General features: G+C 37.2%; 1 protein-coding gene across 5 annotated transcripts in view; it reads left to right on the top strand.

The window, feature by feature from the left end:
• Positions 1 to 15,443, top strand: part of GLCCI1 (glucocorticoid induced 1) — a 96,110-nt gene that overhangs the window by 51,776 nt on the left and 28,891 nt on the right. For 3 of the 5 annotated variants that reach the window (XM_037046405.1, XM_037046406.1, XM_037046409.1), the window contains exons 3-4: positions 284 to 370; positions 11,407 to 11,544. In XM_037046405.1, the coding sequence (XP_036902300.1) occupies positions 284 to 370; positions 11,407 to 11,544 (225 nt within the window). The remainder of the gene's footprint in view (positions 1 to 283; positions 371 to 11,406; positions 11,545 to 15,443) is intronic. The other 2 variants (XM_037046408.1, XM_037046407.1) reach the window with 1 other exon arrangement.

Here is a 15,443-nt window from a genome sequence, read left to right as displayed (position 1 = left end):
ACATTTGATTGTTTCATTCATTTGTTGATGTGAAAAACAAAATGTTTTGAGTAACTTTACTCAGAGGCATCTTCAACTGATCATGTCTAATTCAGAATATGATAAAATGTTTTAAATATTACACAAGGTCATGAAAATCTTAGCATTTAACGGACCTTAGTATTTATTTAGTGTAGCTCCTTAACTGGTTTGCACAAAAATTATGAAATATATTTGAGTTGCTTTGAGAATAAGGAGTAAAGACAAAATTTCTTCTTTTTCTTTTGGTTTTGTTTTTACAAAGACACCTAGCTGTTGGGTGGAAGAGGGCGCAGAAAAGAGGTCTCATCAGCGTTCTGCGTCATGGGGGAGTGCTGATCAACTAAAAGAGGTAAGCTATTTCTGGTTTTGGTCTGTAACCTATTTTTTAAAGATTTTATTATTTATTTTCTGGAGAAAGGGGAAGAAAGGGAGAAGCAGAGGAAGAGAGACATCAGTGTGCAAGGGAAACATTGATCAGTTGCCTCTCACACACCCCCATTCGGGGACCTGGCTCCACAACCTGGGCATATGCCCTGCATGGGAATCAAACTGGCGGCCTTTTGGATTGTGAGACACTGCCCAACCCACTGAGCTATATGCCAGCTAGAACTCTGTAACCTGTTTTGGTCCTAGCAAGTTATCTTACTATTTCCTGAATATAATGGTACTTCCTTTGTTTACGTTAGCCTTACCTCTTGCAGAGTTTAAGTCTGCCCCCCCCCACCGTGTTTTGATAACAAGTCTGAGTTGACCTTATTTGTGCTCTTCATGTTCTTTATAAGTATCTGTTATGCACCCTCTCACTTTCTGCCTTTCCAGAATGAATTCTGATTTTATTTATCATATTGCCATATCTTCTTTGTTTTGGTTATCTTTTGTTCCACTTCAGCTTTCTTGTTTTTGAGTTACAGCAACCAGAACTATAGATCATAGCTTTGTACAATGGTAAGAGAGTGTTTTCTGTTTCTAACAGCTTTGTGATATAGCCAGCATGTTGTTGCTCTTTAAGACCCTGTATAGTACAGTGGAAGTCACATCTTTTATAATAGTTTTTATGACCCTGTTCCCTTATTCATTATGAATAACCCAAATTACAATAAACTTTATGTATATTTTAGATTATTTTTCCTGATAGTGTTATCTTATATCTATCTTAATTCTTATCTATTTTTATAGAAACTTAAAGTTGGAAGGTCATCTAGTCTATTTCCTGTGTAAACACTCCTTAAAAAAATGGCTATCTAGTGTATTTTGATCATTCTTGGTGAGAGAAGCTCATTGCTCTACAAGAGAACAAACTAATTCATTTGTTTCAGCTTAAGTTGTTAAATAGTTTATTTTGTACATTGAACTCAGAATTATACCCCTCAGTTTTGACTCTGCCCTCTGTTTCAACATGTAAGTGTATACTTAAATAATTCAAATGCTAGCAATGCCATTTTTCTCCAAGGTAAAAAGATTGACATTTCTCTTACGTATTTTTATATATGCCATACTTTCCATACATGTTAGTATCATTTTCATATGTTATGGGCTATCAGTATCTTGCATATACTGTAGCATCTAGACTGAATAGATATAATCCATTGGCATGATTATGCCTATGACTATATTAAAATTTTAGTAGGTTCTTTATAATATTTAATTATAAATAGGTTCTCTATAATCTTTATAGAGAAATGCTCATCTTCTATCTCCCTACACACAAATGCATGTGCACAAAATCAGTTACCCCCAGCAGCAAAGAAAAGGAAAGAAGGAAACAGGTTTAATATATCTAAAGTAACTACATATCTATGCATAAAATGTACATAACAAAAAAAGCACACTTGTAATTTTATCTTAGAGGTAAATACAATCTCAAAATAATAGTCAAGATTTGGCATGGGTGAACTTTGGACTATAGCACAAGATATGCAAGATTGAAAAAGGGATGGCTAACATTAAATACTGAGTGTGAGATTTGATTGCTCTCCCACAAAGCAGCCATAAAGCAAGATGAATCAACTAATTCAGTACTCTGGAAATCAACCAAACGAATTGAGAAGCTTTATTCATGAAAATTACTGAACTCAGGGTAAGAATAACACAAGTTTGTGGTGTTCTTATCTGGCCCTTTCTCCATCTTCCTCATCCCTGGCTTTGTTGGTGTGACATTTCAACCAGGATGGGGCAAGCCTTGAAAACCAGATGCTCTGCAGCCCCTGCAGGGAGAGAGCGCTTGGTAGAGAGCGTGGAAGATTAAATTAGTGAGCTTAGTGGCAAAGGAACAGGGAGGGCCAGTGGCGCTTGCTGGTCTGAGATTGTAGTCCAGTTTGTGGCAAGCAATAGACACATGGAGCAGCGAGTTTTATAGAGTTCTAGGAGGCAAGACAGTCACAGCTTTACAAGTTCATCACATATCCCATCTTCACTGGATATGCACAGCAGAAAATGAAGTGGGCCCAAGCTACCTGTGCATCGCCAGTCAGTGGAGCCTAAGAATACGTAGAAGAGATTCAAGCAGGCCTAGTGATAATCAACTCTGGGGCCAACTTGTAAAAGGCTCAGACTTCAAAAGCATTACTCACTCTGTACATGGATCCCATCCTGGGAGTGGAAGCCTTACCTGAACTGAGATGTTTGGGTAAAATCTCAGTCAGTCTTTGGCTGAATCCTAAAATGAACATCGGAGGCAAGCTTGAAAAGGTCTTATGAAGCCAAACTTACAAGGAAAAATGAGGGGGAAGTAACAGAGGAGAGAGAGACATCAGTGATCACACATTAGTGGAAAAACAGTGTTTTAGTCCATCAACAGTGTTTTAGTCTGTGCTTTGCTGAAGCACAGACAGAGAATACAACAACCACTCTCAGAAAATTCAGAATCTAGAGTTACTACAATATATTATCTGAAACGTCTGATATTCAACAAAAAATTAGAGATATACAAAGAAACATGAAAGTGTAACCCATACTTTCAAAAAAAGCGGTAATAGGAACTGTGTCTCCATGTTGGATTGAGCAGACAAAACATCAAAATAACTATTAGAACGGGTCAGAGGAGGAAGCCATTTTTAAATCATTAAAGGGAAGTAGGATGATAGTAACTTAGTGAATGAAGAGTTTTCACAAAGAGATGGTTATTATTTAAAAGATGCAAACAAAAACTCTAGAGGTAAAAAAATATAACAGTACAATTACAAATTCACTGAATAAGCCTAATAGCAGACTTGAGATAGCAGAAGAATCAGTGAATTTGAATATATGTCAATAGAGTTTAAAAATATATGTCAATACAATTTATTCAATAGATTGAATAAAAATTAAAAGATCCTAAAATACCTGTGAGAACACATTACGTGCATACATATTGACATTATAGGAGACCCAGGAGAGAAGGAAAAGAAGATAAAACATGTTTGAAGAAATAATGGTGGGAAACTTTTCAGATTTGGTGAAAATCTATAGATTTAAGAGACTCAACGGATCCCAAGTAGGAAAAGAAAATGGGCCGCATATAGGCAGAGCCCGATTACACTGTTGAAAGCCAAAGGAAAAGAGAAAACTTGAAAGCTGCAAGAAGAAAATGTCTCATTACATGTAGGGGATCAGTAATAACTTTAACAGCTGGCTTTTTATCAGAAATGGTGGAGACCATAAAGCATGATATATTGAAAGTGTTAAAAAAAAACAACTGTGAACCAAGTATTCTATATCCAGAAAATCTAGTTCTCCAAAATAAAGATGAAATAAAGTATTCCCAGATAAGCAAAGATTGAGGGAATTTTTTTCTACTAATTCTCTTATCAAGAAATACTGAAGGAAATCTCCAGATGTTAATTCAAATCCACTGGAAGAATTGAAGAATGTTTATATGATAGATATGAAAGAGTCTATAAATGTATTTTATTCATTTTCAGATATTTTAAACACATATAATCATATAAGTCAATAATAACATTATAATGTTGGGTTTATAAAATATATGTGACAGTAACACAAAAGAGGAGCAAGGAAAAGGACATATTATTTTAGTGTAGTTCTTATCTTACTGGGACTATTTTGAAATGTATTGTGATAAATTAAGGTGTTAATTATAATCCCTAGAGTAGTTGCTAAGAAAATAACTCTAAAAAACAGAAAGTAAAAATAGCAGAGAGGTATCAGGTGGGTGCACTAAAAATATCACAAAAGAAAGCAGTAAATGAAGAACAATTTTAAAAAGATATGACACAAAGTGAAACTGAGTAGCAATACGGTAGAAGTAAACCTCACCATGTAAATACATTAAATGTGAATGGACTAAATGTTGTACTCAAAAGGCAGACTGTCAGACTGGACTTAAAAGTGGCACAAACCTCTGTGCCATCTCTAAAAAGCACACCTTTGATTCAAAAACAAATAGGTTGCAAGTAAAAATATGGGGAAAATATACAATGGAAACAGTTATAAGAAAGCTTACCAGGTAAAATAGACTTCAACAAGAAGTATTACCAAAGACAAATAGAGACTTTGTCTTAATCCTCACCCAAGCCCATGCTGACGGGTTGTAGAGGAGGGGATGGGCGGGGGGGGGGGGGGAGGGAGGTGGTTGCAAGAGACAGGCATCGATTGGTTGCCCCTCGCAAGCACCCTGAGTGGGGCTGAACCCACAACCTAGGCCTATGCCCTGACCGGGAATCGAACCCATTACCTTCAGTTTACAAGATGACACTCTAGCCAACTGGGCAACACGGGCCAGGTTGAGGCATTTTATATCGATTAAAAGGTCATCAGGAGGTATAGCAATTGCAAATTTTGTGCACCTCTAACAACAGTACCAAATGCATGAAGCAAGCCCCTCAAAGGAGTAATACAGTTTCTATAATAATAATCGGATATTTCAACACCTCATTCTAATTACTTGATAAAACAACTAACTAGACAGAAAATCAGCAAGGAATTAGATGACTTCAACATTATTCATTAACTTCACCTAACTGACATGTATAGAAAACTACCCAGTGACTGGAGAATACGTATTCTTTTCAAACACCTGTGAAACATTTTCTAGGTTAGACCATTCACTGGGCCATAAAGCAAGTCTCCATAGATTACAAAAGGTTGAAATTCTGTAACAGAAAGAATTTGTAGAAAACCACAAATATTTGTCAATTAAACAATACTTTTCCAGTTATACAAGGGAAATTTTAAAATAACTAAATGAATGAAAACAAAAAGATCACTTAGAATTTGTAGCTAAATCAGTGCTTCAAGGAAAATTTATACCTTTAAATACCCAATCAGTACCTAAACTTCCATCTTAAGAGACTAAGGGAAAAAAGCAAACGCCGAAAGCTAACAGGAAGGATATAGGAGAGAATATAGCAGAAACCTGTGAAATAAAAATATAAGAATAAAATTGATGAAACTAAAAGTGGGTTATTTGAAAGGTCAACAAAGTTGACAACCCTTTAGCTACAGACTGACCAAGAAAAAAAAAGATACAGATTACCAAAATCAGCAGTGAAAGGGATGACATTACTGGCATTCTTACAGAACTTAAAAGTATTGTAGAGGAATATTGTGTTCAACTTTATGTCATCAATTTAGAATCTGAGATGAAATGGGTGATGGATTTCTAGACAGACACAAGTTACTACAAAGAGACAAATTACCTAAACTGATATAAGAAGAACTAGAAAGTATGAATAGACTTGAAACAAGTAAAAAAACTGAATGATAAGTTACAAATCTGTCCACAAAGAAAATGCTGTATCAGATTCAGTGAGTGCTAACTAAATATTTGAAGAGAAAATAATGTTAATCTTTCACAAACTATTTCAGAAAACAGAAGAAAAGGGAACACTCCCAGTTTATTTTATTGGGCCATAGTTACCTGATTTTAAAGACAGGCAAAGACATCTCGGGAAAGTAAAAAGGCAGAACAACCTTTCTTGAATATAGATGCAAAAATTCTTAACAAAATATTCTCAAACTAAATCTAGCAACATATAAAAAGGATTATACACCACCATGAGCAAGTGGGATCTGTCCCAGGTTTGTAAAGTCGGTTTATGATCTGAAATTCAATTAATGTAATACACTATATTAATAAAATTTAAAAAAACACTTTTCCAACTCAGAGTCAGAGAAAGCATTTCTAACACCCACTTATGAAAAAAAATCTGCTGGCAAACCAGGAATAAAAGTTTTTGTACTAAAAAGGGGTGTTTATGAAGAGTCTATGGCCATACCACCCTGAATGCACCCGATCTCATCTGAAGAATCTGCAGATAACGTATTTAATGTCAAGAGCAGAATGCTTTTCTCCTGAAATCAGAAACAAGGCAGTGATGTCCAATGTCACCTCATCACTACTACTAGTCAGTATTGCGCAAGAGGCTGTAGTCAGTGGAATCAGGCAAGAAAAATAAATCAAATACCCAGATTGTAAAGGAAGTGGTGGCACTCCCTTTTTTCACAGGTAACATGATGCTCTTTGTAGAAAGTCCTAGGGAGTACACAAATACGTAACCAGAACTAATAAACAAGGTCAGGCAAGACTACAGGGTACAAGATCAACACACAGAAATCAGTTTATGCCTAGATACTAGATATGAACAACCCAAAAGATAAGGGAATAGATTAGTATAGTTACATCAAAATGATTAAAAGATTTGAGAATAAATTTAATGAAACAGTGCAGAGCTTGTACACTGAAAACAAAACATTCCTGGACAAATTAGATTTAAATAAATGGAAAGACTTACTTTGTTCATGGATTGTAACCCTCAGTGTTAATATTAATAATGTAATTCTCCCCAAATTGATTCACTGTAATTGCTATTAAAATACCAGACATTTTGGTTTGGGCAGAAATTAACAATGTAATCCTAAACCCTATGTGGAAATGCAAAGGACCTAGAATGGCCAAAATAATTTTGAAAGCAAGGAAAAAAATTGGAGGACTTACATTACAGAATTTCAATACTTCTTATAAATATACAGTAATGAAGTTGGCAAAGTAATAGCATAAAGGAGCACATATAGATAAATGGATCCAAATTGTAAATCTAGGACTAAACTCATATGTGTGGTCAGTTGATTTTCAACAAAGATGCTGACACAATTTACTTGAAAAAGTATTTCTGACAAGTGGTGCTGGGATGATTGCATATCCCTATGTAAGGGAGAAACTTAAGTCCTTGACTCCCACTATAGAGTAAAATTAACTCAAAATGTATCATAGTCCTAAATAAAAGCTCTAAAATTATAAAACTTCTAGAAGACCTTGGATTAGGTGCGGCATTCTTAGATATAAAGCCAAGAGCATAAAAGAAAAAGTTATTAATTGAACTTCATTAAAATAAATAATTACACATGAAAAATATGACTGGAATGCAAAGACAAGCCCAGACTGGACAAAATATCAGCAAACCATATATCTGATACAGGGCTTATTTACAGAATACACAAGGAACTCATACAAATCAGTACTAAGTCAACCCACTTAAGCCTGGGTAAGACACTTGAGAAGTATTTCACCAAAAATTTATGGGTACCAAAAGATGTTCACCATCATTAGTCATTAAACAAAAACAAAATCAAACCACGAAATACAACTACACACTTAGTACGATGATTTTAATTTAAAAGTCAGTGTTGACTGTTGGCATGAATGGAGAGAATATGGAACCCTGAAACATTGTTTGGAATATAAAGTGGCACAGCCACTTGGAAAAACAGCCAGTTTCTTTAAAAGTGAAATCATTAACTTAACATGTAACCCAGCAGTTCCATTCTTAGGAATTTGTGTAATAAAAGTGAAAACACATGTCTACATTGACATGTGTAGTCACTTTTACTACATTGAGACAATAGTGTACACATGTACACTATTGTTTATAGCAGAGTTGTTCAGAACAGCTAAAAAGTGGAAAATATCAGTCAGTAAATGGATAAAGTGTGGTGTATTCATGCAATAGCATACTATTCAGCAATAAAAAGAAACAATGTACTGAATACTAATACATGCTACAGTGTGAATAAAGCTCAGAAAGATTTTTTTAAGGGTCAGCACATTTTTTTCTATAAAAGTTCAGATAGTAAATATTTTGGAGTTTGTGGGCCATATTATCTTTGTTGCAACTACTCAGCCCTGTTGTTGTGGTATGAAAGCAGCCATAGACAATATGGAGTGGGTATGGTTATGTTCCAATAAGTTTTATTTATAAAACAAGAGGCAAGCTGGATTAGGCCTGAAGATTGTAGTTTGCCAATCTCTGCTAAGCAAACGAAGCCAGATAATTAAGACTACATATGATATGGTTCCATTTATATAAAGTGCCAGAAAAGGCAAATTTATAGAGGGAAAAAAGAAGCCCATTAGTGGTTGCATATGGCTGGGCGTGGCGCTGGGGGAGTGGAGATTGACTACAAAGCAAATCTGGGGGTGATGAAATAGTTCTAAAACTGCATTGCGATTATTATTGTCCAACTCTGAAAAGTGGTTAAAATTACTGAATTTTACCCTTACAGTGGATGAAGTTAAGGCAATGTAAATTATACCTCAGTAAAGATGAAAATCAATAAATAGATATAAAAGACTGGTGAGTTTTCCATGATGTGTCATGAAGGTATTGTACGCAGGATGTGTATAACAGTGGCTAGAAAAAGGATAGGAGTACATGGGTGAAGGCTAAAAGTAAAAGGAAGAATTGGCATTTGAGAAAATTATGAACAGTGAAAGCCATTGTTGAGTATCAATATTTTATAAAGTTATATACTGCTTGAGTGTTTTTAAAAAATAGCTTGACCTTGCTTCCTTTTGATAGCATCAAATTCAACTGTGTTCTTCCTGAGACACAGATGCTCTCTCCCTCAGACAATTTGCATCTGGATTTCTGATTAAGATGTCAGTAAAATCACCTGTATAATCTGCCTCCACTTTGCTTCAAGCGTGTAAGAATGAAATGTGGAGTTTTTTCAAAGAAATAAATAAGTAAATATACAGGGTTTGGCACAAACAATGTCCCCTTTTTATTACGAAATCTTTTATTACAAAATCATAAGCATGTAATTCTGTAACATAACAATATCACAGTCAAGCACACCGTATGACATTGTAGGTGAAATGTTCAAATTAAAACTATAAATCATTGCACCCATATTATTACCCTACCGCCACACTGAAGCAGGCCTTACTTCTTCCAGACCCCGTATTCTAGCTACATTTAAGCCAAGAAAGACCCCTGCAGACCCTGAATAGAAAGGGAATCCTTCGCGGTGAGTGGACATTGATGCTGTCAGCCTCACAGAAACCTGGGTCATGTTGGCTGGGGCTTAAGGAAGGATTTTTAAGCCAAATTTAAGAGTGTTTGGATCCCTAAATATTTTAAGAGTGCCAAATGCCTCTTGCAAATGGCAGGAGATTGGAACTGGGCTCTCTGGGTACCGTGTTTCTAGGCAGTAGATCTGCACCTGAAATAACTTGATGTGACACTGTTGGTGTTTTCCTGTGGGCCAGAGAGGCAGCTATGCAAAGATGGACGTAGTAATCATACGTTATATGGGGGGCGGCATCTGCAGTAGCGCTCACCAGTGTGGGACCACAGCCGCCACCGCCCTAATTTAATGCCTGCACTAGAGCTGCGCCCTTCCAGAGGGCTGGCCCGAGCAACCGGGAAACCACGTGGCAGGAAGAGCTCACAAAGAGTAACAACCCCACGGGAGGCGAGTTTGCAAACAAGTATTTTAGGGAATGTAAGGAACTCTAGTGCCATAAAAGACGGAAGACACTTTAAATAAAATCACTTACATCTGGGGAAATAAGGATAAGAACACAATCTCAAAAAAGAACTTAAAAAGAATGTTTAGAATGTAAAATTAAATGGTAACTTGCATTTGGTATAGGAATAAATAAGTACAGGCAGAATGAAAAAGGTCAATTTGCAAACCTGGTAACTAGCAAAAGCTTGTAAAATAAAAAACTTCCTGGTAGCCCTGGCTGGTGTGGCTCAGTGGATAGAGTACTGTAGGCCTGCAAACCAAAGGGTCGCTGGTTTGATTCCTAGTCCGGGTGCATGCCTGGGTTGCAGGCCAGGTTCCCAGTAGGGGGCATGCGGGAGGCAACCACACAATGATGTTTCTCTCCCTCTCTTTTTCCCTTCTTTCCCCCTCTCTAAAAATAAATAAAAAAAAAACTGTTTTAGTAGATTAACTGACATAGCAGAAGAGAGAATTCATGAATCAAAAGACTCAACTGAGAATTGAGTCAGGATGGGCCAGTGATCTAGAATATAGACAAAATGGAACAGTGGTTTAAACATACAAGAGAAGTTAAGAAACATGGAAAATAGACCAGGTTATGAGTTCTGAAAGTAAGCCTAGTAAGCATCTGGGAAGAGAATTTTTTTAAGAATAAATATTTGCTAGATTTGAAGAGCCATATGTATCTTTATATTGAAAAAGCCCACCAGTTCCAAGGAGGAAAAACAGGACAATGAACAAATTCCAACCCTGAGGTACACTGTAATGGTATTGTAGATGAAGGACAAATACACACACACACACCACCTTCTTGCAATTCAGAAAAAAGGCAGATTGCCTACAAAGAAATGGCAGATTATTGATACATTTATCACAAACTGTAATTGATGCCAGTATAGAGTGAGGTGGTTGTGGTTTGTGTCTGTGTTGAGGAAATGAGTTCAAGTGAGGCATCACTTTCCTTTATGAAAAGATGACTTTTCTTTCTTTGGATTAAGTTTCCTGAAGGGTTGTTGACCAAACCTTTGATTAGATTTTACAAACTAAAAAAAAAAAAAAAAAGTACATGTGTACGTTTCCATTGGCTAGATAAGTGGTTCCCTGTTTATATAGCACAATTTAAAGTTGAATTAATTTATACAGCATACCTAGGTTTAAGAAGTCTGCTAAGTAAATGATATTTAACTAATACTTGTCACTTTTTATGGCACTTGCTTTCTGTACATTTAGCACGGGTAAAAGAATAAAGCTAAATTAAATTTTAAGATTGTTTAGCATACATCATCAGCCTTTAATGGCATTTCATTCATTCATGGAATAATATCCGATAAATAAATAAGACTGTATGCTCCCTGTTGTATAAAGCACCTAGAATTTCAAAAGAAACTGTAGATAACAATCTACTTCTTAAGGAGCTTAATTACATATTAGGAAAAGCAACTCAGACTTTAAGGACGAATCACAAAAGGATTTTATAGTAACTTCCACTGTCCCTGTCCAGTGAAGAAGTTTGTTTCCTGTCCTCAGTACAAAACGAGGAGCTGATCGTTTTTACATGCCGGTGGCCCTTTGAAGTGTGCATGCTTTCCAATCCCTGACATAGTCAAAGATTCTATCTTCTTCCATGGTCATAGCTACTCTTCTTCTCCCAACTAGGGCCTGCTACAGCTGGGTGACTTCATGGGTGAAGGGATCCTGGAAGCTCCTTTTCTGTTTCTTGCTCACCTCCTTCCTAACTCCATAGCTACTGTGTCCGACCCCTCTGGAGTTGGCGCGAGGGGGAGAGAGGGAAAGGTAAGGGGAACAGAAATGTTCCTACTTGACTGGTACTGTTGTAAGATGCCTTTACATTCCCTGGGCTTGACAGGGTCTTAAAACTTTCTTTTGTGATTTCATAAGTTCTTTGGAGATCCCTTCTTGCCACACATCTCTGACCTTTAGTTCTGTCTTTATGGGTTAGTGAGGCTCTTACTCCCCTTCCCCTCTAGAATTGTAGAAATAGAATTTACTTCCCTGCTGCTGAGTTCTGTTCAGCCTTCTAGGTGGCCCTCTTGCACAGGACCAAAGACAGCTCTCCAGGATGCCTCTTAACACTCAAATATCCCAAATAGTTCTTGGGAAACTCTCACATGTTTTTTGTCTGGTTAATGTCTGGGAGTTTAGGATGAGTCTAATGCAACATTAAATCTCTGTTATCCTGGCTCAACATTTTCAGTGTATGGAGTGGGTGTTAGATACCAATTCATCATGACCCCTTATCTATGGGGAACATACATCAGACATTCAAGTTGTTCCATTAAAACTCCTCTCTCGCCGTGGCCGATGTGGCTCAGTTAGTTGGAGAGTCATCCTGTGAAACAAAAGGTCACAGGTTCAGTTCCCAGTCAGGGCACATACCCAGGCTGTGGGTTCATTCCCTGGTTGGTGTGTGCAAGAAGGCAACCAATCAATGTCTGTCTGCCTCTCTTTCTCCCCACTCCCTCCCTCTCCGTCTCCCTCTCCTTCTCTCTCCCTCCCTTCCTCACCCCTTCCCCACCCCTTCCCCCTCCCGCATAAAAGCAATGAAAAAATATCCTCAGGTGAGGTTAAAAAAACGAACAAACTCCTCTCTCTTCATTTGAGGCAAAGGAGGAAGTACACCTTCTCAGGTCTTGGGTCTGATTTTTTTTCCTGCTTGCAGCCTAAAAAGTTTGTCTTTTACAATTTCATGGGTGCTGGCAGGCATGAGACTCCCGGTTTGGAGACAGTGGACTTCAGCACAGCGAGTCTCAAGACTATCAAGTTTGCATTTGTTCGCCTGAACTCCAAGTCACACGGGGTGATGGGGAGGGCTCAAACAGATGCCTGCACATGCAGTAGATCACATTACAGGAGAGAAACGCAGAGCTTGGGGAAGCTACTGTTTTTATAGTAAACAGTAAGCAAACCTTTTTATCCCAGTAGGTGACATTCTCTGAGAGAACAGAAATATACATGTGGTATTGTAATTCTTTTTACTATACTTGATTTTTATAAAGAGAAATTGTAAAAGCTGAGTTTACTATTCTTAAGTTCTTCAGAGGAAATAAAGAAAAAACATGAATTGCTTCCTTTTCTCAGCCCTCCTCATTAGTGAGAGTTTTTGTGGTACTATTTGTAGGAGTAAGTGAAATGATTAGAGGTGTTTCTCATGTCTGATCAAATAGTAATTATTAGATATTATTGATATGGATTTCCCTTTTTAAGTAAGAAAAATTAAAGTTTTCTTAGAGTTTTACTAAGAGTATACTTTCCGCCCCAACATTCTTCTAGAGTTTGGTATTTAAAAAAATTTTTTTCTCATACTATAGTCAGGGAAAATAATCGCAATATTTTCTGTGGACCCAAGAGACAACAGTCTGGAGAATTTTGATTATCCCTTTGCGATCAAAGGAATTATGTGATAAATCTTTTAAAAATACATGTAACTAATAATGTATGTGTCTCAATTCATACCCAATTGAGTTCTAAAGATGTTTTATAATTTTTCATTATTTAAAGTTGTATCCAATAGGCATAGTTTTTAAGGTGATACAAACTGCTTATCAGAAAAATAGAAACTTACCAGTAGGTTAGTATGTATAGTCAGTTAATTGCTTCATCAAATTTTTGTTCATGTTTATTCCAGTTTCACATCTTGCAATATCTGTAGCATTAAGAAAGGAAGTTACTTTGCAAAGTGGTTGAGATTATGAGTCAATACACAGTGACTGGTTAGTTATTACAGTTGAACATTAACCTAGTATTACTTTCCACAGTGTTGGTAGGTAATAGAAAGAGGTTATGAATTAATGACTAAAGGATTGGGCCTGCCATTTACTAGCTGTGTTACACTGCAAAAGATACTTTATTTTTTGGACTTGTTTCCTAGTCTGTAAAAGAGATGCACTAAATCTGTGGGGTAAAGTGGGTTTTTGAACTAAGTGTATTTTAAATCCTAGTCCATACTGTTAACTTGCCTTGTTGAAAACATGCCTGCTCTACCTGTGCGGACGCATCTCTGTGCGGGAGTCTCTCGATCTGCCCCGAGATAGCGGCTCTGTGTGAGTCTGCGCATGGGCAAGTGTGTCTGTGGGGAAGTAAGGTCGATGGTCTTGCAGGTGACCTCTCCCTCTGCGTGCGCGTGTGCTTGCACGTGCTTGTGCTCCTTATACATGCACATTTGTTCATGCCTATGCCTTTCTACCTCTGTTTCCTCACCTATAAGATGGGGATAATAACAGTACCTATCTGATGTGCTTTTATTGAAAATTGAGTGCAACAGTTCCGACAAAAGCAAATGGCAAAGTGCCCTCTTCCTGGTTTTAAGCTACTTTACTTTTCATTTTTTTCCTTTTCTTCCCAAAGCCCCAGGATCCTGCCTGCCTTCCTGCTGCTACCTTTGAAGTTAAGATTTCTCATTTCCCTGGCCTGCCATGGAAGAGAATTCATTCTGGGAAACATGTCCCTTCCTTTCAGTACCTGAAGCAAAAGCACTCAGCCAGTCTTTTGAGACTGAGTTTAGTTTAGTTTTATATTTTTTTAAATGTTAAGAATAGTGGGGGAAATCAACAAGACAAAAATAGCAAACAAGGGCCATGCTTTCAGGTTTTCAGAAATTTAGAGTGAAATGTGCTTCCAGTTCTCAGATTTTAACTGGAGCCAGTCTCTGATTTTTCTTTGAATCCACAGATAATTTAGTCATTTCTTTCTGAGGATTTATGCTAATTCTTCTCTGCACAATAATTATTTCTTCCTTGTGACCCAGGGTCACTTGTCACCTAACCTTTTAAAATTTTGCAGCTTGTGTTCTGAGGATCCTTTCATGTTTAAAGAAAACTTGTCTCTCCTTCTTCCTTAATTTTTTCTTTAAGCTTTATTAAGATATAATTGACATACAAGATTGTATAAGCTTAAGGTATACAATGGAATCATTTGATGTAGGTATATATTGCAAAATCATCACCACAATAAGGTTAGTTAACACATCCATCCCTTTACATAGTTAGAGAGTTTGTTTGTTTGTTTTTTAATGTATAGTGAGAACTCTTAAGATCTGTTCTTCTAACAGCTTCGAAATTCAACATATAGAATTGTTACTCATTTTACAACTAGAAGCTTGTACCCTTTGACCACCTTCACCCATTTCCTGCCCCCGCCCCACCCCACCTCTGGTAACCACCGATCTGCTGGCTGTTTCTGTACGTTGTTTTTTAGATTCTACATAGGCATGAGATCATACACTGTTTGTCTTTGACTGCCATATTTTACATGAGTATTTAGAGAGACAAAGTAAGATTCATCTGTAGTTTAGTCTTAAAAATTCAGTCCGTGTAACTAAGTGTTCCCTTTGTGAAAGAAAGTTGTGCTGTCATTTCATCATAGCAGCCAGGGTGGGTAGGCCAACCACAGTGAGGACCAAGAGCTTCCTTGTGACACCATAGAACAGGCTTTGGAGAGGCTGTCTTAGGCTGAGCATCAGAGCCGTGCACGAGGGGAAAGGGGTGTGGGGGGTAGGGTACAGTCTCCTTCTGCACCTTTTTCCTAGAGGACATCTGTGTCTCCTCTTCCCCTGGTGCTAAGGTTAGGGAGAAAAGGTGGCTTTGGCAGGCAATGGGGTCTTGAACATCAAGGGGAAAAGAGAAGAGACATTCTAAGAAAAAGTTGTAGAAGGCAAGAGCATCTGCAGTTCTGTT

Source organism: Sturnira hondurensis, unplaced genomic scaffold (genome assembly GCF_014824575.4).
Source record: "Sturnira hondurensis isolate 20B ecotype Veracruz unplaced genomic scaffold, ASM1482457v3 Scaffold0005252, whole genome shotgun sequence".
NCBI classification, from domain to species: Eukaryota; Metazoa; Chordata; class Mammalia; order Chiroptera; family Phyllostomidae; genus Sturnira; species Sturnira hondurensis.
This window is presented reverse-complemented; position numbering and strand designations above follow the sequence as displayed.